This window comes from Macaca mulatta, chromosome 1 (assembly GCF_049350105.2).
Source record: "Macaca mulatta isolate MMU2019108-1 chromosome 1, T2T-MMU8v2.0, whole genome shotgun sequence".
NCBI classification, from domain to species: domain Eukaryota; kingdom Metazoa; phylum Chordata; class Mammalia; order Primates; family Cercopithecidae; genus Macaca; species Macaca mulatta.
Genome location: NC_133406.1, coordinates 119,804,269 through 119,826,623, shown reverse-complemented (window position 1 = coordinate 119,826,623; position 22,355 = coordinate 119,804,269). Strand labels below are relative to the sequence as shown.

Sequence of the window (22,355 nt, the reverse complement as noted above, 5' to 3'; positions counted from 1 at the left end):
ATGGGGATCATTCCTTCAGCATTCACTCTCAGTATTCGTGTACCCTTGTGACAATGGCACAGACCCATCTCTTTCCCAATACATCTAAGCATATTCCTCACTGTTTAGCTCTTGTCTATACAAAATCATCAAGGCAGAAACAGTTTCCCAACAGGTTATATTTTCTTAATGGCAGTCATGAAGTCACCCCACCTGCTCTAAGTTAAAAACAGAGTTTAAGGCTTTTCCACAGGTGTAAGATACCAAACTTTTAGCCTGCTCTGATATCCTCTGGGTCTTCTGCAGTTTTTTCTGTATCCACTAGAAAGTGAATGAATAATTCATTTTTAAAAAATGTTTTCTTTTCTTTCTCAGTATTCTTCTTGCTGCATCCCATTGTTATGTTGATTTCTTTTTCTCAGTGGGGCACCATCTTGGGTTTTCACTACACTCTAGACCAGTTTGGCATCCCTACGTCCAAAGCTCTTCTTCTATGTGGGTTGATTTGGTTTTTAATGTCACTGAGCACTACATTTTATATTTGTCACTTATGGATGTCATTCTAGTGCCACAAGACCTCTTTTCAAGGTATCAAGTGATCACAATAATTTATATAGAGATCTCCTGAAAACATGTGTGACCATCTATCTTGGGAATTTTTGTAAACCTGAGGCTATTTTGTTTTCCCATATACTGAAAAGAACAGGGCCACGAGCAGTTCTTGTGGAATATGGTTTGATGTATATTTTGTTGAGCTGGACTAACACCACCATTGATTTTTGGTTGCATTCCACTAACAGAACATGGCAAGATCACGGTTCTGGTTAGGGTTGGTTGGTGATCCTCAGTGTTGCTGTGCAATAGAAGGTGAGTTTGAGGTGAGAGGAACGAGTAGGAAAGAGTGACCCCCTGAACCACCTAATCACTTTCTCAGCTTTCACTCCCACCTAGGTTTTGTGAGCCTGGAACTTGGGAGACTGTCCTGTAGCCCAGGTCTCCTAAGATTGGCTGGTGGACTTGCCTGAGTTGAGGGTGCAGTGGGTGTGACCCTGGGCTGCCCAGCATTCATGTGGAAGTGAAGGAAGGAGGACTGGATCAATCCCATTTGAAAGCATCCGTCTCTGCAGCCCACACCATCCTCCAATGACACTGTAAGGATATTGCTTTGAGATGTATCAAAGGCTTTAAGTCACTGTATGTTCTGGGGTCTGGGAGACCTGACATTCTGTGTCAGAATGAAATCTTTCAAGTTTCTAAATGATAAAACTGCAGGTTCACAAAGTTACATGGCTTACTCGAGGTCACACAGGGATGAGTTTTCAGCACTGCCAATAAAAGCAATCACAATAATTATTCAGTAATTATTCATAGGATCCATATAATTCAGTAAATATTCACATAATTATTTAGTAATTATTCATTGACCAATTTGTACAAGGCATTTTGTTCAAAACTGTGCTCATATTTGGACATTGTATCTTCATCATAATCCTTAAGGTAATGCTATTATCCATAAGTAACAGGTAAGAAACCTGAAGAAGAGGGATAGCAAACCATGTATTTGGCCATATTTCCATTTTTTGGTTTTTGTGATGCTGGAAGAATGAGCAGAATGAGTCACAGGAAGAGAATTCAATTCCTGAATTATTTTCCAGGACAGAGGTGTGCCCTCCTAGAGTACTGGGACCAAAATTCCCAAGTGTCTGCAACCTTGCTTTAACAGTATGGGAAATAACCTCTATCACCTGGAATTTCCCTGGAACTTTGGAATATGCAAGAGAAGTATGAGACTTGGGTCTTCCCTTGGCTGTGTTTAATTCACTCTTCTAAGGAATACCAATGATTCTAAGACATTTGCTTTTTATAACCACAATGTACATTTTATGGAGAAGATTTTACACTTTGCTCTATTTAGAAAGAATAAATATGAGCAATGGTTTAGGTTTCATGTCCTGGACTTAATATTTTTCTGATTTCTGTTTTGAGATTATATTCTCATATAAATAGAAAAATACTTATTATTTCTCATAAGGCCAAATTTGTTATTAGTTTGAGTTTTTGAAGATGAAGCACAAACTTTTGATTTTATCTTTGCCTGTCCCCATCAGCGCCACTCATTGTCTCTCAGTATGACCTGGACTTGCCCTGCACTTACCCTCGTCCTGCTGAGCCATCTCCTCAGCACTGTCCAATTCCATCAGTGATTTGGGCTCCTCCCAAGGCTCCCTGAAATGGGCACAGGGATCAGGACGTCAGACACATTCCAGACACAAAGGCAACCCACACTGTAGAGCAGGCAGCTGTGTTCCCACTTCCCTAATGTTCCAGTGATGTCCTAAAACTGAAAGGAACACTTTCCCTTTTTAGGCGTCTGTTCTTCTTGTCTCAATGCCTCTGATCTAGTGAACACAACTGTCCTGAAAGTGAAAGAACTTGCTAAATTTCTGGTTTCTTGTTAGGTGGCTAGAATAGATTTATAAGACTTCCTTACTTACTCATGACTGCTGAAGTTTGAATTCCTAGCAGGACGATTCCTTTTTTTGTAAGCTGAGCAGCTTAGGAAAGATTGGCCATGTTGCTGTGCTAAAGAGGTAAATTTAATTTCTACTCAAAGCATGCCTGAATTTGAAACTAGGGCTTCCACTGTTCCAAAGCTGGACTGTCACTGCCTCAGGTATGTGTCCTGAAGGGCTCCTGTCTCTGCTGTACTCAAAATAAAGTTTAAATGGAGCCCAGCAAGCCAGGTCTCCTTTACTTCTAGGTTCCCTCAACAGTTTCTGCTCTGCTTTAGAGACTGCATTGAAAATATTCTTGTTCTGCTGCTGTGTTTTGGCTCTGGAATGATGTGATGCAGCTACGCCCAAGTTGATCAGAGTAAGAAACACCTGGGGAAGTCAGTGCACATACAAGTTCATTGTCCTCCTTGCGGCGATTCTGATTCAGAAGGCTCAGGTGGAGCCTGGAATGTGTTTGTTAACATGACTCAGATGCGCAGTCAATCTGGGCACCCGCTGATAGCATCGACCTTACAGTTTATGGGATGATTCCTTCTGTTTTGCTGATGAAGAAACTGAGGCACAGAGAGTCTGTAACTTGCCCAAGTTCCCCTTGCTGTAAGTCCTGGAGCCAGATCTCAGGTGCAGCAGCCTCTTCCCATCCCCTTCCCACATTTTCCAATTCAGCTGGGTCAGTTCTTTCCAAGTATGTGTTTCTCTCCCCTATACCTCATTTCTGAAAAAAGGAAACCTGGAATTTAACTTCTTTCATCTAATACATTTCCTCACAACATGCTGCCAGCATCATATTCTGACTACTTACTATTAAAGGGAGATTTTTTTTTTTTTTTTGAGACAGGGTCTTGTTCTGTCACCCAGGCTGGAGTGCAGTGGTGATTACAGATCACTGCAACCTCGAACTCCTGGGCTCAAGCGATCCTCCTGCCTCAGCTTTCCAAGTAACCGGAACTGTAGACACACATCACTATTTCTGGCTAACTTTTTATTTTTCCTAGAGACAAGGTCTTGCTATGTTGCTCAGACTGGTTTTGAAATTCTGGCCTCAACCGATCCTCTCACCTAGACCTCCAAAAGTGCTGGGATTACAGAAGTGAGCCCCTGAGCCTGGCCCTGAAATGTTTTTTTTTTTTTTTAATGAAAATACAAGACATGGAGATGTGGAAAGACACCTTGCTTTATTACTGTTGTTATTAGTATTATTATTTCTACAGTATAATTCATATATCACAAAATTCACCATTTTTAAGCATACATTTCAGTGTCTTTTACCATATTCCAAAAGTTTTGCAATCATCACCACTACGTAATTCCAGAATATTTTCATAATGCCAGAAAGCATGCCTGTATCTACGGGCAGTCACTCTCCAATTCCCCGCTTCTTGCGGTCTCTGACAACCACTGATCTACTTTCTCTATACACAGATGTTCTTATTCTGGGCACTTCCTCTATATGGAATAACAAAGTGTGGCATTTTACATCTGCTTCTTACCATATTGTTCTCAAGTTTCATCCTTTTTAGCCTGCATCAGTACTTCAACTTTTTTATGGCCAAATAATATTCCACTATATGGTTATACCACATTTTGTTTATTCATCAACTGATGTTGGTTTGTTTCCACCTTTTAACTATTATGAATAATGCTGCTATGAACAGCTTTGTATACAGAGTATACAGAGACTGCCAGGCTGAGGGAAGATGTAAGAGAATAGAAGAGATGTTCACAGGGAACAACAGACCACATGGCCCCAGAGTCAGGGGCAGCGTCAGCCACTGTCAGCTGCTCATTTTCCCAGACAGAGCCCACAAGCCTCAGCCATGCTTTGCTTCTGCAAGATACTTCTTCAGCTTTTCAACAAACCTGCCTGAATTTAAGCTGATGGAGTTTATTTCTCCTTCATCATAAATGAAATTCTTCACCACAACAATCTCCAATGAATTGTGGGCACAGCAGGCAGGCCCATCCCTGCTTCTGTTCCACCATCTCCCCTGTAGGTTGAAAAGGAGGAGGTACTGAATTACCTCCAAATGTTCCTCTGGCTCTGATGGTCTGTTATTTTGGTTTCTTTCTGGCTACTTTGTTTTTGGAAGCATGTTTCCTAAGGCGTCCGGTTGAACCACCTTTGTCTATTGTGTCCAGGCATTCCTCACAGTATTTCAGATAAGACACTCTTGGGTTGCTGTACTCACAACCACTGAACCAATTCTATGACCATCTGTTTCATGGCCACATGTTTGCTCATCTTATATGTATATAAAGGGAGGGGACAGACAGCAAACTTGCATGTTATAAATTGTATCATCTTAAAAAGGAAACAAGGCAACACTTTGCAATAAAACCTTAAGATGCATTAAATTTAAGCCTAATGCAATAAAGAATACCCATAAAATTCTTATCTAAAGAATGCTTAGAAAACTGTTGAACAAGGGACATCATCATTTAAAGTGATATGAAGAAACCTTCTCAGCTAAGCATATGGGCTAGATTAGAGAGAAAAATAAAGGACCCATATCTGCCCTGGAAAAACTACTGGTAGCATCTTTCAGAAAGCTCTCTGTGTCTGAGTACGCACCTTGATCCATAGGCTCACATTTGATCCCAACTGGCGGCTGCTTCTTGACATTAACTTTGGATTCCCAACCAGTAAATCTTAGCAAGATCTGAATTTCTCCAGGTATGATATTATTTTGTTTGACCATCCTTATCTTCAAGGGCTACCAAGAAGGAAGAAATAATTTATTTACCTCCCCAAAGGAAAAGGTTTTACCAATGAGACACTTTCTTACCATGACCCCAGGGCCCCCTGTGCCCTGTTCACTCGAGTGCCCTGTGTGGTCTGACAGGAGCTCATGCTGGTCACAGGATTTCTTATATGACTAACCTCCTTCCCAAATCCCAACTTCATGGTGGTGGTGATGACAGGTGTCCTGTATCCCATGCTCATGTCCCTGAAGTCATCAGCCTGTCTCCAGTTAGAAAAAATTACATGTATATAGAGAGGCCTCTTTGGAAGTAGCAAAAGCTTTCTCACCTTCAGACATTAATGGTTGGAATGTACAATAGTATACACACTTTGGGAAAAAATGTGTGGCATATTCTTACAGAACTAAACAACTACCTATTCTATGACTCAGTAACTCCTAAGCATTTATCCAAGAGAAATTCAAACATATGTCCAGAAAACGATTTATACAAGAATGTTCATAGCAGTTTTATTGATAATAGGAAAAACTCAAAATATTCAAGTATCTGTCAATACAAGAATGGATCAATAAACTGTGATACTTTCATTCCATGGAATGCCTAAAGGAACAAACTGTTGACACACAAAACAACGTGGATGAATCTCAAAAACATTTTGAGTGCAATAGGAGCCATACGCAAAAGAGTGTGAGAAAAAAGATAAATAATAATGGTTTCAAGAAATGCAGAGCAGAGAGCCCAGAGGCAAAGACCCACAGGACAGTGGGTCGGTCCCAGGTTGTGGATCCTAATTAAGAAACTCCTGCTGGATTTTGCCCAGCTCCATTTCCAAACTATTTTGGGTCAGTGACTTCTTTATCGCCTCCATGTTCCCTCGTTTTGAATGAGAATCCCTGTAGTTGTTATTCTATGTCTGTCTGTCCCATCATTTCACATTAGGGGCAGATAAGCTGTTTGTTCAGTTACACAGTTCGACGGAGGGAAGGGAATTATGTCAAGGATCTGTACTTAATGGACACCCTCAGAAGCCTCATCAACACCAGGTGTGGATGTTTTAGTTGGGATTTTAAACTTTTGATCTGATGTGGTCTACATGACAGTTTTCATGTTGAACTAGTGCTTTAATGACATGAAAGCTGGAAACCTTAGGGGAAAGGGTGAATGCATTTTGCAGATGGGGGAATGTAAGTGTCTGACTGTGGTAGATGGAATTTCTGAAATGGTCCCCAAACATGCCACACCCTTGTCTCTAAAGCCTGTTGAGGTGATGAGACATCATTCCTGTGATTATGTTGTTATATGCCAGTTATATGACTTTAAGATGGTGAGGTTGCCTGCATGAACTGGATCTAATGACATCACTCCATACATGACAGAGCTTCCTGTGGCTGGTTGGAGAAGATGAAGACAGAGAAGGTAGGAGCTTGAGAACAACTCCTTGAGTTGTTATTGGTTGAAAGATGAAAAGACAGGTAAGGAGGAAATTGCTTTCCTGGCCTCTGGAATCAGAGTGTCTCCGGGCTGACAGCCAGCACAGAAAAAGGGCCCTCAGTCCCCCCACAAACAAGAATAGGAACTCTTTCAATATCTGTAGTGGACTTGGAAAAACAGCTTGAGCTCTAGAAAACATAACACAGCCAGCCCAATCCTGGATTTTAGCCTCACATGACTCTGATCAGAGAACCCAGCCGCTTCATTCCAGACTTCTGTGGTTTCAAACCACTGGTTTGTGGTAATGTGATAATAGGCAGCAAGAGAAAACTAGTACAGGTGCCTGTCTCTCCTCTTGAGTTTCAATTTCAGATACATGGATGCTAACCCCTCTAAGAGAAAATCAATCAATCAATCAATCAATGAAAGAACTACAGTAAAAATCTTGCCCTCACCTGTATGTGGCTGTTCCAGAGCCCTTGACACCTGAAGAAGACAATGAGGGGTATTTCAGGCATGTGAGGAGTGTGGCTCTACTGTTATCAATCACATTTCTGAAAGAATAAAAATGGTTCAGGTCCAGCCGTGGCTCATGTCTGTAATCCTAGCATTTTGGGAGACCAAGACAGGTGGATCACTTGAGATCAACAGTTAGAGACCAACCTGGCCAACATGGAGAAACCTTGTCTCTACTAAAAATACAAAAATTAGCCGGGCGTGGTGGCAGGCACCTGTAATCCCAGCTATTCAGGAAGCTGAGGCAGGAGAATCACTTGAACCCAGGAGGTGGAGGTTGCAGTGAGCTGAGATCACATCATTGTATTCCAGCCTGAGGAACACAGCAAAAACTCCATCTCAAAAAAATAAAATTAAAATAAAGATGCTTCAGTACTTAACTCCACATATTATTATGTGAAAATGTATCATCTTGATTTTAATAGCAGATTTTTTAAAATTCCTTTTCCTGGCCGGGTGCAGTGGCTCATGCCTGTAATCCCAGCACTTTGGGAGGCCGAGGTGGGCAGATCACCTGAGGTCGGGAGTTTGAGACCAGCCTGACCAACATGGTGAAACGACATCTCTACTAAAAATATAAAATTAGCCGGGCATGGTGGCGCATGCCTGTAATCCCAGTTACTCGGGAGGCTGAGGCAGGAGAATCGCTTGAACCCAGGAGACAGAGGTTGCAGTGAGCTGAGATTGTGCCATTGCACTCCAGACTGGCCAACAAGAGCGAAATTCCATCTCAAAAATTAATTAATTAATTAATTAAGTAAGTAAATGAATAAATAATTCTTTTTCTTCTGCTCACCAGACAAGGTTTGGTAGCAAATAACAGTCACCAACACAGATGAACCAATTCAAGGAGAGCCATAAACAGGACCATAAACAGGACCACTATTATGTTCCCCAAAAAACCATCCCTAGAATGCAATCTATTCTCTACTTGTCACAAAACAAACACAACAGTCCACTATATAAAGTCCCAAACACATGAAAATGTAAATATAATGAAGTCTGCTTTCCAAATATTTATTCTATTCAGACTCAGTCATGGGGACCAGGGATTAGGAAATGATTACAAGGAGGTTCAAGGGAACATGGGGAAGTGACAAAATGTGCTAAAGTTGAACTCTGCTGATGGCTGCACAATTCTATAAATCAACTTAAATCATTGAGTTGTACATTGACAATGGGTGACTTTTATAACAAGTACTTATTTAAACGAACTTTTGGGTTTCTATTCCAACATGGAAAGAGCTACGCAGTCATCACTTGTCCTCACAGCTAGAAAAAAGGCTGAATGAACTGAAAGTCAACCCTTCTAGGATGGACCAGAGAACTAAGGTCACAGGGAAAACTGCTACCCTAAAAATGAGAAAGACAGGCTAACATACAAGGAGTCACAGCTCACTGGGAAGAGAAGCTACTGGAGTCAGCAACTGGAAGGAGCACTTAAATAGTATTAACAGATTACTAGAAGCTGAAGGTGGTCTGGCTAGAGCATTAAAAACTCCTTGAAACCCAGACTAAGGGGGAATCTTACACATTTCCAAGTTTTACTACAATGATCTCAACCAGGTTCTCATGACGAAGTTCAGAAAACCCCCTGAGGTTTGGCACTACCAACTTCAGGACTTACATTAAGCTACAGTAACCCAAATAGTGTGAAGCTGGTAAAAAGAGAAAACACACACAAATAGATCCATGGAAAAGAATACAGAGCCCAGAAGCAGGCCTACATACAGTCCACTGATCTTCCATGGAGGTTTAGAGACAACTTAAAACAGCAAAAATAGCCTTTGCAACTAGTGGTGCTAGGACAGCTGGACAACCACATGCAAAAAAATACATAAATAAATCCAGGTATGCATGTTATACCCTTTATAAAATAAATCTTACACGTAAATGTAAGGTGCAAAACCATAAGAATCCTAGGAGATAACACAGGAGAAAATCTCAGGGATCTTGGGTTCGATGATGGCTTCTTAGATACAAAACCAAAACCACAATCTACTAATGAAAAAAATTAAGTTGAGCCTCATTAAAATTAAAAACTTCAGCTCTGTGAAAGACATTGTTACGAGAATGGAAAAAGCAAGTCACATAGTGGCAGAAAATATTTACAAAATAATCTGATGGAAAAATTGCTGTCCAAAATATATGAAGAATTCTGAGAACTAAAGAACACAAAGCAAAAAAAAAAAAAAAAAAAAAAAAAAAGTGAAAGATCTGAACACCTCATTAATAAGATATACAGATGCCAAAAAGCATATGAAAAAGACGCTCAAAATCATTTGTCATGAGGGAATTGCACATTAAAACAACAATGAGATATCACTGTAAACCTATTAGAATGGCTAAAATGCAAAAAGGTGAACACACCAAATGCTGTCAAAGATGAGGAGCAAGCAGAACTCTCCATAGCTAGTGGAAATCAAAAGGGTACAGTCACTCTGGAAAACTTAAGTTCACTCAAAATCCTGCACATAAGTACTTACAGCAATTTTATCACCATTGTCAAAATTTGGAAGTACCCAAGATGCCTTTCACCAAGTGAATGAATAAACAAACTGTTGTAGCCATACAATGAAATCTGATTCAGTGATTTTAAAAAACAAGCTATCAAGCCATGAAAGCACATGGAGGAACTTTAAGTACATAATGCTAGAAAGAAGCCAGTCTGGAAACCTACATACTGTACGATTCCAACTCTAGGACGTTCTTGGAAAGTCAAAAAGATAGAAGTAGTAAAATGATGAGTGGTTGTCAGGGGTGGAGGAGGAGGAGGAGGCAAGAAATGGTGAAGCACAGGGAATTTTCAGCAGTGAAACTATTTTGCATGATGCTGTATTGGGGATTTAGGACATTATGTAATTGCCAAAACCCATAATCTGTGAAACTCAAAGAATGAACTCTAATGTGAACTACCGACTTTAGTTGATAATGATGTATCAATAGTGGTTCATCAATTGTAATGAATGGACCACACTAATACAACATACTAATAGGGGAAATTGTGTGCTGGAGGTCAGGGGAGCCTAGAACTCTCTGTACTATCCACTCCATTTTTCTGTAAACCTAGAACTGTTCTAAAAAATAAAGTCTATTAATTTTTTTAAATGAGGATGCAGCAGCCCCATACCAAGGTTTTGGTTGCATCCTGCTCTTGTGTGGTTAGTACTTCGCACTGAAGTTCACCCACCTGAAGTCAGAGCAGTTGGAGATTTCAACGCCTGTGCCATTTACCTCTAACCCTGGGGTGCCCCCAGAACACAGATAGCAGGTCAGTTAGGTAGAAGAAGACTCAGTGATCTGGACAGTGCAGGCTTCTGGTAAGGACAGGTACAAACCATCTGGGTGGGCAGAACTTGGTGAAGACTAGGAACCACTGAGACTCAGCAGCTGCCCTAGTGGCACCCACAAATCAAAGGAGGAGGGGGCTGGGAGGAGCTAAGGGCTACAGGACGAGCTCCCTGCCTGCAAGATAGAAGCAGCTCCAGAGATTTTGGTAAATAATGTAGGCTTCAGTACAGTGTGGTCTATTCAAAAAAGTAGAGAGAACGAAAAGGAAAGAAAAAGAGACAGCATGAGAGAGAGAGAAAGAAAAAGAAAAGAAGAAAGGAAGAAAGGAAAGAAGGGAGGGAGGGAGGGAAGGAGGAAGGAAGGGAGGGAGGAAAGGAGGAAGGAAGGAAGGGAGGGAGGGAGGGAGGGAGGGAAAGAATAGAGAGAGAAAGAGAGTGGGAGGGAAGGAAGGCAGGAAATGAACAAATTTACATGAAGATGAGAACATCCAGGGGAACTTACACCATCAACATTTTCCATTAACAGGAACACGCTAACTAGTTATTAGAGAAAGACACACTACTGTAAAACCATATACTGTTTCCATGGGGTACAACCCCTTCCTCCTCCTCTGAAACACATTCTGTCTCTGGCCCACTGTTGCCAGAAACACTGAGTCTTGTCTTTGGATAAGTTCTGGTGCCCACAAGAATGAAATGAGACAGTGGACCCCAGAACACCAGGCCATGACCTTCCCTGCTGCTCCCTGTCCACTCCAGAAGCTGCCCGGCTGCAGGTGGGGGCCTCAGCCCCTGGGTCTGACGTCGTCCATTTGCCATTCTCACTGGACTTCTCTCCCTGCACTGGCTCCTACTGTCCCAGGACCTGGTGGGCGGCCACGTAAGAAGGACACAAACAGGCCATGCCCCTTTCTTTCTCCCCCCTCAATGCCTGCAGTGGTGGGTTCCGTGGGGTAGTGACCAGAGATTTACTCATTATGGGGCCTCTAGCCCAGACCAGGGCCTGGTACCTAATAGTCACCCCATGAATGCTCAGAGAAAGAAGGCATCTACCACACGGTCCTGGGAACCAAGAATTCCACTGTGGCCCATAAATTCTACGTCCTACAGGATTCTGGAATGGGAGACGGGAAAGGCCTTCAAGAGTGGCCACTCTTTTAACCCATTATACTGGCAACTGAGCCATGTTTCCCCATCCTGGACACATCTAGAGGGCAGTGCCTAAAACCAGACACATCTCCCCACCCAGGACAGTGCAGGGGCCTTAGCCTGGGGGATGCGGGTGGACAGGGAGGGGGTGAGCCATGAGAGCTGAAAGGGAGAAGGCAGGTGAAAGGGGATGGCAGGGTGGAAACAGAGAGAGAAATGGGGGCAGAGAATGAGGGGTGAAAGGGGAAGAGAGAGGAGAGGGATGCAGATCTAGCTACTAAGGAAAAGTCCTGGAGAGAACACTGTCCTCTCCCGAAGTAAAATCACTTCCACCTGACCACGGCACTGCAGGTTGTGGGCGGCACACGCTGTGAATATTTGTTCGTTCATTTAACAACTATTTATTTAATATCTGTTTCATGCCAGGCAAGGCCCTGCGATGTTTAGGGCCCTTGGCATCTTCCCTTCACATCTGAGTCATAATAGAAAGAGGACTCTGACCCCATCCAGCTGGCAATGCCTCGGGACTTTTACCTGTTGGATCTGGCAGCTCTTCCTGTCGGCCCACACCGTGTGAGGCTGCTCTTGGTGCACCGAATGGGGAAGTTTCTGCATCAGTGCCTCGGAGAGTCCACCGGAAGCCCTGGACAGTGGGAGTCGGTGGTACCCCAGCGTGGAGGCCAAGAGCACACAGCACTGAAGCTCCAGACAACCTCAGGAGGACGGTAAGGGACAATCTGCTGGTGAGAGCCTGGGTCACCAGGAACCTTCACCTGCATCTAAACAGCATTTGCCTTCAGATTGCCTATGAGATAAAAGAGAGAAATCAAGGTTAACATTGAGATTTGGGGCTTGGGCAACTTGAAGGACGGAGCTGCCATTTACAGAGACTGGGAAGACCCAGGGAGGAGCAGGTTGAAAGGTGGTGGGGAACTAGAGTTGGTTGGGTTTCTGTCATATGTAATCAACAGTCCTGACTAGCCTGGGCAACACAGTAAGACCCCGTCTCTGAAAATAAAAAATGAAAAATTAGCCAAGCATGGTGGCACACACTTGTAGTCTCAGCTACTTGGGAGCCTGAGGCAGGAGGATTCCTTGAGCCTTGAGTTAGAGGACAGTGAGCTATGCTGGCACCACTGCACTCCAGCCTTGGGGGGAGAAAATAAAGAGTCCTTACTAAATACTTGAGTAGCCAGGGAAGTTTTCACAAAGTAAGTAATATTTGAGGCAGATCTTAGTGAACAAGAATTCGATTCTTTCTGTTAGGGAATTAAGAGTGTGTGGGTGTACCGGGTCCTATTGTGGGGAGGGGTGGGTAGGGATAGCATTAGGAGATATACCTAATGTAAATGACGAGTTAATGGGTGCAGCACACCAACATGGCACATGTATACCTATGTAACAAACCTGCATGTTGTGCACATGTACCCTAGAACTTAAAGTATAATAAAAAATAAAAAATAATAAAAATAATTTAGAAAAGAGTGTGTGGGTGTAGTTAGTTAATGCTTATTGAACTATCTTTGGAATCTCATCTACTGGTCAGTCTGGTCTATCTGCACACATATATTCTATACACTGTCTCACTGAGCTGTCCCTAGGTTATGCTACAGTAACAAAAGCCCCCAAATCTCAGCAGCTACACATACAAAGGTTTATTTTTCACTGACATTTCCTTTTATGGCAGGTTGACCATGACTCTGCTCTATACCAGCTATTTTATTTGTTAAATGGTGAAAACTGTGATACTTGGAGATTGTTGAATATGGTATTAGTATGTTCATTCATTCATTCATTCATTTAACAAATATTTATTCAATATCTGTTTCATGCCAGGCAAGGTCAAGTACTGAGAATACAGTGGTGAATAAAAGAGACAAAATCTCTAATTTCCAGGAGCTTATACTGAAAATGAGATTAACCACATACAAAATAATCATAACAACAATGAATACTATATTCATAAATAATAGCTGTAAGAGATTTTAGTAAAACTTTTAAATTAGGAAAATATAAAAATTATTAAAACTAAAATGGCCAGGTGTGATGGCTCAGGTCTGTAATCCCAACACTTTGGGATGCCAAGGTGGAGGATCATTTGAGCCCAGGAGTTTGAAACCAGTGTGGGCACTACAGGAAAATCCTGTCTGCAAAAAATAGAAAATTAGCCCGGCATGGTGGTGCATGCCTATAGACCCAGCTACTAAGGAGGCTGAGGTGGGAGGACTGCTTGAGCCTGAGAGGTCAAGGCTGCAGAGAGCGATGATCATACCACTGCACTCCAGCCTGGGCGACAGAGCAAGACACTGTCTCAAGAGAAAAAAAATTATTCGAGGTAGTCCAAAAACTCTTATGTAGAATACTATTGTTCACATCACATCACATCAGCCCTTTAAATGGCTTAACACTTATTTAGGTACAATCTATAGTTTTCCTGGTAATTAAATACCTAAGAACAATTAAGTATAAAAGAGTCACTGCCTTGACAGGAAGATTGTAAAAATTTTAAAAAGACAAATAAATAAATAAAAGAGTCAAAACTGTAGCTCTGTGGGGCTCAAATAACATCTAATTCAAGTCACAATGAACATCTAGCAACCATTCTGAATACCATATAATTCACTTAATACATTTTGCCTGAACACCCAACACATCTGAATTACCAGCACCTGTATGTAGCCAAGAAACTGACATTTATAAATTATCATCTATGACTCCATCTGCTCTATGCACTTATTTTTAAAATTTTATTCATTTATTTATTATATTTATTTTTTGTAGAGATGGGATTTCACTATTTTGCCCAGGTTGGTTCAGAAACAGAAATAGACCCACACTAATTTCATAAATCAGATGACCATACAGCCATTCGATTTATGAAAAAAAGTGCCACACGGTACAGAAGGAAAAGGATGGTCTTTTCAATAAATGGTGCCGGATGAAGCAGACACATCCATGTAGTAAAAAGTGAATCATAGCCAGGTGGGGTGGCTCACGCCTGTAATCCCAGCACTCTGGGAGGCTGAAGCAGGAAGATTACTTGAGCCCAAGAGTTTGAGACCAACCTGGGAAACATGTTGAATCCCCATCTCTACAAAAAATATGAAAATTAGCCAGGCATGGTGGCACACACCTATAGTCACAGCTACTCAGGAGGCTGAGGTGGGAGGATCACTTGAGCCAGGAGGTAGAGGTTGCAGTGAGCTGAGATCCTGCCACGGCACTCTAGCCTGGGCAACAGAGTGAGGCCCTGTATGAAAAAAAAAAAAATACAAAAACTAAAATAAAATTGCTATAAGGTCAACACAGAAAAATGTATTCATACTCTTAAGTTAGGCATTGACTTATTAAGCAGGACACAAAAAGCAGTAACCATAAAGGAAAAGATTGATAAAGTATAATTTCATTAAAATTAAGAATCTCAGGCTGGGTGCAGTGGCTCATGCCTGTAATCCTAGCACTTTGGGAGGCCAAGGCAGGTGTATCACTTGAGCCCAGGAATTCCAGACCAGCCTATGCAATGTGGCAAAACCCCATCTGTACTAAAAATATAGAAAAGAGCTGAGTTTGGTAGTGCTCCCCTGTAGGTCCCAGCTACTTGGGGACTGAGGCAGGAGGATCACCTGAGCCTTGGGAGGACAAGGTTGCAGCGAGCTGTGATTGTGCCACTGCACTCCAGCCTGGACAACAGAGTGAGATCCTGTCTCAAAAAGAAAAAAAAAAGTTAGAGAATCTCCATTCATGAAAAAACACCATTAAAAGAGTGAAAAGGCAAGCTACCGATTGAAAAAAGGGAAATGCAATACATATATATCCTAGAAAGGATGTATATCCAGAATAAAGTATCACAAATCAACAGAAAAACAAGCATATCAATGAAAACTGGATAAAAAGATTTAACAGGCACTTCACAAAAGAGGACATATAAATGGCAATAAAAGATACTCAATCTCAATACCAGGAAAACACAAAATGAAACCACACTGATATATTACTGCTCCCCTACTAAAATGGCAAAATAATTTTTAACTGACAGGCATCAGCAAGGATGTGGGGTAACCAGAATATCCCTACTAAATGGTACAACCACTTTGGGAAAATGTTCAACAATATGTAATACTAAAGTTTTATCATTCATATGCCTCTAAAACCAACAATGCCACTCCTACAAATATACCCCAGTCTAGTAATGTTCTATTTCTTGATCTGTGGTGGTTCACTTGGTAAAAATTCGTTACCTGTACTTTTTTTTGTTTTTTGTTTTTTTTTGTTTTTTGAGACAGGGTCTCACTCTGCCATCCAGGCCAGAGTGCACTGCCATGATCACGGCTCACTGCAATCTCAACATCCTGGGATCTGGTGATCCTCCCACCTCAGCCTACGGGGTAGCTGGGACTACAGGCACACACCACAACACACAGCTAACTTTTGTATTTTTAGTGGAGATAGGGTTTTGCCACGTTTCCCAGGCCGGTCTGGAAACCCTGGGTTCAAGTGATCTACCCACCTTGGCGTCCCAAAGTGCTGGGATTACAGGTATGATCTACTGCGCCCGGACCACCTGCACATTTAAAATTGTGAACTTCTTCTGTATACTTCAGTAACTTTTCGAAGATTTCTTTGACACGAAGTTCTCAGAAATCTTAAAGCTAGCATGTCACAATAGAAAAAAAGAGCTTCTGGTTCACTGGTGAAATTTTACTAATACAATTTAAAAACAAAAAGAAAGCTGCTAACACACATCAACTCAGAACAAAGATTAAACACTACCAGCAGATCACTTTTCTTTAACTTCCTGAAGCACTGGGATTCATTCTTTCAGCAAAGAAAGGATGAACAACACTGGAACCCAAAGAAAAGATACCACTGCAAGAAAAGACTTCTTTTCCAAAGCAGCTCTAGCAGCAAAAGATAGGAGGAAAGCGAGGAAACCACGCCAAACGTCTTGCTTAACTCTTCGGTGAAAGGACGGCAAATGAGATGATCTAAGAAGCTAGAAAGACAGACAGACAGACACAGGGAAATCACAGCAACTCTTTGGACTGCAAACACCAACCCCACAATCCAACCTACTGGAAATCCTGCGGTTAATTTGAGACTTGCCCCGCTAGTCATGAGGTGATTCAGTGATGGCTACAAACGCTCCTCATGTGCATCCTGGACCTGGCACACCTGGCTTGCCCATCAGCAGCCTGAAGACACCGCCAGGAGCAGAATCTCGGAGGCCAATAAACATCCCAATTTTACAAGTCAGGGGCACGAGCCCTCTCGCCTCTAAGGTCCGCAGAGGGAACCGACTTCCGGCCTCCAAGATGCGGTGGGGGGGTCAGTGTCCTCCATATGATATACGAGGACGTGCCCTCGAAGCTGCTCCGTCCCTCCACCCCCTGGGATGCCACAGAACACCGCCAGGGAGTTTCTTCCCCAGCGCCCAGGAGATGTGGGCTGCAGGGCGGCAGCAGCAGGCGAAGAATCCTGCGCAGGGAACTTAGGCCTCCGCGTGCACACACCCGCCCCTCACGCGCCATGGCGGCCGCGCCTCGACCCAGCTGTGCGCCTGCGGGTCCCGGATTCACCGCCTGCCCGGCCTGGCGCAGCGCCCTCACCTCGGAAACCCTGGGTGGACGTCGCGGTAAACCTTAACTTCCCATCCAGAGGGCAGCCCCGCCGCTGCGCTCCGGCCCGCTCCTGGCGCCGCAGGTCCCCTGTCCCGCGTTCCCAAAAGCACCGCGCTCACTTAGAAGCTCAGGCAGCCTCGCGACCCTCACCTACTCCTGCCAGTACCGCCGCTGTCTCAACCGCCACCCAGCCCCTCGCCTGCGGCCCGCTTGCTCCTCAGGGTTCGGCTCTGCAGCCTCAGGAGAGTCCAAGGCGCAGGCGCGGCGGGGCCTTAACGGGACCCAGCTGCCTCTACCGCACAAGGGGTTCCAGCAGGTTAGCGGCCGCGTCGACCAAGAAAGTGAGTTAACTGAGGGAATGGACCGAGTGCAGCGGGACCGGGAAATTCCTTTCTCCCCTCCGCCTCTCTTTCAAAGCAACAGCCCGCGACCCTGCAAATCGCTGATTTCCCCGGCCACTTGAACCGCCCCTGCCAGGTTAAAGAGGCAGAAGACACACTCCCTCGGGGGCCCGGGGCGACCCCGCGCTTAGGACTGCAGGCCTGGCGCTGCCGCCCCCGCCCGAGTCTGACCTCCCGCCCGGGCACGCGGTGCAGACTCGCAGGCTTCAGAAGGCAGCCCCCAGCTCCCCCGAGAGGTGGCCTTAGGTCACTAGCTAAAACAATAACCAACGTGTCAATGGCACTTGTAATTATTTTCTAACTTAAATTTATAACAGATTTTGCAGATGGGCTTCCACTGAAACAAGCCTTTGAGAAAAAGAAAAACTTTTTTTCCAACAAGATTAGGAAATACCAAGAAATAGGAAGTAAAGCCATGCCGTCCACCCAGCTAACAACTTTGAAAACTTGGAATTTTATCTAAGGCAAATGTTTGCATAACTTTAGGTCATGCCATTATTTAAAGTCAATTTCAATTAACAATTTCATTGCAACTGAATTCATCTTGTATAAGAAAACTAAGATACATCCCTGATAATCTACCTCACCCCTCCTATATTCCATCCATCAGCAAATCCTACTGGTTTTTACTTTCCAAATTTTCCTTGAATCTGTCCTCTTCTATCTCCTCCATCACCACCCTAGTCTAGGCTACCTTCACCTGGCGAGTGGGGGTGGAGGGACTACTGACCTAGTCTCCTTGTGGTTTACCCATATTCCCTTTATCACTTCTCTAATCTCAACACAACAGGCAGAGTGGCTTTTTCAAAATATGATGTGACCCTGTCACTTCCCAGCCCAAACCACTTCAACACCTTCCCATTCTCTTAGACAAAACCTCCTAACTAACCAAGCCCTGAATGGCCAGGCACCTTGCCCACTTCTCCATCTCTTCTCACTACTCAGACCAATTCCATTCTGCTCTCTCTGCTCGAGCCAAACTGGCCTCTTTTATTCCCTATTTACCAGCTTCCTGGCCTCCACAGAGCTTTTGCTCGTGCTTTGCTCTGTGCCTGGAAGGTTCTTCTAACCTCTATCCTTCTGAGAACAGCTGTAGTCTCCACCTCTGAAAAGCATCTTCTGACCTCCCTACAGTTGTGCCTTACTCCTATCACATTGCATGAAACTGTAATCGGGTGGTTATTTTGGGGAATTTTTTACTATCAGCTAGGTAAGCCCAGGATTTGGTTTTGTTTGGCTCATGGTTTGTATTTCCACATTTGTTAGATACATATTTGTTCATAAATGAGAATGACAGATGCCAGAAGTTGAAGTAAATTTGGCATAAAGTCAGAGAAAGGTAAAATGTCACAATCTGACATTTGGAGTCAGAATGTAGAAACTTCAGTTATATTAAAACTGATTTTATATCATTTTAGGCTGGGTTGTTACAGTAACCTTTAAAACTGAGTTCTCAAAGAGCCTTGTATAAACACCTGAATTAATAATGATAAGCCATGGGATGGCCCACATAAAACTAATAACATTGGTTGCTTCAAGACAGGAAGACTGAGCCAGGCACAGTGGCTCATACCTGTAATCCAAGCACTTTGGGAGGCCAAGGCCCAGAGATCATTTGAGCTCAGGAATTTGAAACTAGCCTGAGTAACTTAATGAGACCCTGTCTCTACACAAAATACAAGCAAAATTAGCTGGGCATGGTGGCGGACACCTGTAGTCCCAGCCATTTGGGAGGCCGAGGTCGGAGGATTGCTTTAGCCCAGAAGGTTGAGGCTGCAGTGAGCCATGATCATGCCACTGCACTACAGCCTGGACGACAGAGCAAGATCCTGTCTCAAAAAAAAAAAAAAAAAAACCAGAGAGAGAGAGAGAGAGAAATGAAGACTTGTGACTGGTGGCTACTGGTGGAAAGATTTTTACGACATGCCCAAAAGGTTTAAAATTGTAACTTTTTTATTTTAAAGTCTGTGAAGATAAATGACACAAAAGAGCACATACCTTCTCATTTATTTGAAATTCTAAAAAGGGGAAAATTAAATCTGTGGTGAAAAAAATCGTAACAGTGGTTCCCTCTGGCAGGGGATTGACTGGGAAGATACATGAGAGAAATTTCTGGGTGGTAAAAATGGTCTCTGTCTTGATAGGGATATGAGTCCATAAGTGTATTCATTTGTCAAAAAACATACAGGTAACATTTCAATGAAAGTAAATTTTACCTTAAAAACTGTAAGAATAAATACAAATTCAAAATCTACTAGCTACCACCTAGTTGAGTATTCAGTGTCTATGGGTATTAGCCCAGGCTATACATACACCATTTCGTTTAGTCCTCATACCGTCCTCATGGGGTAGGTATTATTGTCATAACCCCCTTGCATATGAAGAAGCCAAAATGTAGTAAATACCAAATAACTTGCCTTGATTTATACCCCTGGAAAATGGTGGAAGAGCTTTAAACACCATCAGTCAAATGCCAGAAGTTGTTAAACATTAGACCCTATAGCACTTCTCTGAAATTATAGTATTTTTGGTGTGTGTGTATATATATGTGTGTGTATATATATATACACACACACACTAGATCAAGAGCTTCACAATGATTGAAATCATAGTTTGTCTTTTTGCTTGTTTGAGGTTTATGTTTTTGTTTTATTTCATTATTTTAAAGACTGAGTCTCGGCTGGGCACGGTGTCTCACGCCTGTAATCCCAGCACTTTGGGAGGCCAAGGTGGGTGGATCACTTGAGGTCAGAAGTTCGAGACCAGCCTGGCCAACATGGTGAAACCCTATCTCTACTAAAAATACAAATTTAGCCAGGCGTGGTGGCACGCACCTGTAATCCCAGTTACTCAGAAGCAGAAGTTGAGCAGCGAAAACGAAAGTGAGATAAAAGTAGTGACTCAAAAGCTTATGGCTGGCAAGATCCAGAGCAAACCAGTAAGGGCAGCTCCTCAGAGATAGGCATGCATATGAGAGAGAAAAAGTAGCCTTAAAATGATCCCGTGTGATAATCAGCTCATTAAAGCTAATGCATATAGACTGCATATCATGGATATACTTAAAATTATGGGATGAAGATGATGCGGAAGTGCACAGGCGCCAAAGTAAGCAACCCACCTATCAATCAGAAGGCACATGCTGGGTAGAGATTAGGCAGCCCCAGGAAAAGCAGAAAAAAAAAAAGTATAGAAAGACTCAAAGCCCAAAGTTCACCAAACTTACATTGATCTCATTTGCAGAGGTCAGCCCATTCTCCCCTCTCTGAGAGTGTTACTGTGCTTAATAAGTCTTTTGCTGCTTTGCTACATGTGTGTGTCATGTCCAATTCTTTGTTTGAGACACCGAGAACCTGGGACTTCAGAACACCAGCCGGTAACAAAGGTGTGTAAGCTCAGGAGGGAGGAAAGAAAGGGGAAGGGGGCTAGAGCAGATTCAGACATGAGATGCATTCACCCTATGAAGTGAACCTGGGTCTCCAGTGTGGGAGTTGACAATTCTATTACTGAACCATCAGTGTTCCATGTGGTATAACCTCTCATGGGTTAAAAAACAAAAAACAAAAAAAAACTCTAGTGTTATGAGCAGACATGAAGGGGCAGGGGGGATGGAGGTGGGAATGTTCTATAGTAGGCTTACACAGATGTCTTTGGAAAACAGAGCTAACAAAGCAACAGGCACTTAAAGCAAAGGCTTGTCCTAAACCTCCTGTTGTTTGCCATGGGAAGAAATCTTGGAGTGAAATTTTCACTTTCTCTCTTGTGCAGATCTCTGTAAGACACAAAAGTTTGGAAGACAGTCATTTTGATCCCTGGACTTTTCTAGAGACTCAAAAGACGCATCTGAGGAGAAAAGCTCTGGGTCCCTGGGATAAATGTGCCACTCGACATGCCTCCTGGAGTGGCCAAAGACAGTGTAGTTAAGAAAAGAAATATTGGAGGGAATTTTCACTCACTCCCACTTTTGTAGGTTTCTTAAAAACATGAGTTTAGAAGCAAGATACTTGGCTTTTTCACATGACTCAAAAGAGGTGTAGATGAAGAGAAGCTCGAACATCCCACAAATCTTCTGGAGTAACCTGAACACATCCCTAAATCTCCAGCTCCTGGGTCTTTGAAAGCCTGTTTAGGGAAAGAATTGGTGATTGTCTCAAGGTTGGGAGGAAAGGGTTTGGGAAGCACCAAGACATGGGTTGGCAAAAAGATTACATCATCAGTGAGGAAATGAAATTTCCAGAGGTTTTTGCCAGATCTAGGACCAGAGACAAAGGCCTGGATGAATTTCCTGTGTATTTCTATAGAGGTCTGTTATCTAGTTGTATAGAGCCTGTTTCACAATTAGGCTCTTTCAAATCCGGTGTGTTGATTTAAATGCATTATAAATAACTTGATAATGTTGCCTGACATACGTCCTCTATGCAAGACTTTGCTCTGGGTGTCCTTTCTGTTTGCTCGCTGTGTCTACTCAAGAGTCCTATACAAACCTATTTTAGAAACACCACTTTAAAGTCCTTCCAGAGACTCTTCAAAATTAGATCTAGTGAAGCCGCACCCGCATTGGTAGTTCAGCGGTGGCGTTCTCCCTACCCACGTGGGAGACCTGGGTTCAACTCCCGGCCAAAGCAGGCCTTTTTACCCTTCATGCTCCAAGTTCATGCTCGAAGGGCTGTTACATGTCTACCCACCAAAGTTATTGTACTACACAGGCTGTACAGCATTTAGGGACCTTGGGTCCTGGTGGCTGGAAGCTAACCC

The 22,355-nt window shown here is 43.0% G+C and overlaps 2 protein-coding genes and 1 long non-coding RNA gene across 16 annotated transcripts in view; 1 reads left to right on the top strand and 2 right to left on the bottom strand.

The window, feature by feature from the left end:
* The window catches only part of LOC708768 (NBPF member 20), an 853,661-nt gene that overhangs the window by 28,869 nt on the left and 802,437 nt on the right, over nucleotides 1-22,355 (bottom strand).
* Nucleotides 141-17,452, bottom strand: NBPF8 (NBPF member 8). Of its 14 annotated transcripts, none has more exons than XR_013399302.1 (7): nucleotides 17,353-17,452; nucleotides 16,092-16,233; nucleotides 14,718-14,834; nucleotides 12,119-12,389; nucleotides 5,068-5,209; nucleotides 2,135-3,210; nucleotides 141-1,304 (listed from the first exon to the last, which is right to left on the bottom strand). XR_013399302.1 is itself a non-coding variant. In XM_077949989.1 (6 exons), the coding sequence occupies exons 4-6, from the start codon at nucleotides 12,197-12,199 to the stop codon at nucleotides 4,976-4,978; spliced, it is 396 nt and encodes a 131-aa protein (XP_077806115.1). In that variant the 5' UTR covers nucleotides 12,200-12,389; nucleotides 14,718-14,834; nucleotides 16,092-16,233; nucleotides 17,353-17,452; the 3' UTR covers nucleotides 3,652-4,975. The 14 variants fall into 14 exon arrangements, 9 of the variants coding, with proteins under 9 accessions (XP_077806115.1, XP_077806162.1, XP_077806141.1 ...); XR_013399279.1 differs by lacking the exon at nucleotides 16,092-16,233 and adding an exon at nucleotides 5,377-5,457; XR_013399314.1 differs by lacking the exon at nucleotides 14,718-14,834.
* Nucleotides 12,170-22,355, top strand: part of LOC144331822 (uncharacterized) — a 43,183-nt gene continuing 32,997 nt past the window's right edge. The window contains exon 1 of the long non-coding RNA XR_013399348.1: nucleotides 12,170-12,309. This is a non-coding gene — a long non-coding RNA (uncharacterized LOC144331822). The remainder of the gene's footprint in view (nucleotides 12,310-22,355) is intronic.

Bases quoted from the DNA above. Each gene is read 5' to 3' on its own strand.
- NBPF8 (XM_077949998.1), bottom strand. From the start codon at position 12,199: ATGCAGAAACTTCCCCATTCGGTGCACCAAGAGCAGCCTCACACGGTG. The intron at 5,458-12,118 runs GTAAAAGTCCCG...AACTGGAGACAG, and splicing joins AGAGCTGCCAGATCCAACAG to GCTGATGACTTCAGGGACAT. The intron at 5,210-5,376 runs GTTAGTCATATA...CCTTCTTGGTAG, and splicing joins AGTTGGGATTTGGGAAGGAG to CCCTTGAAGATAAGGATGGT.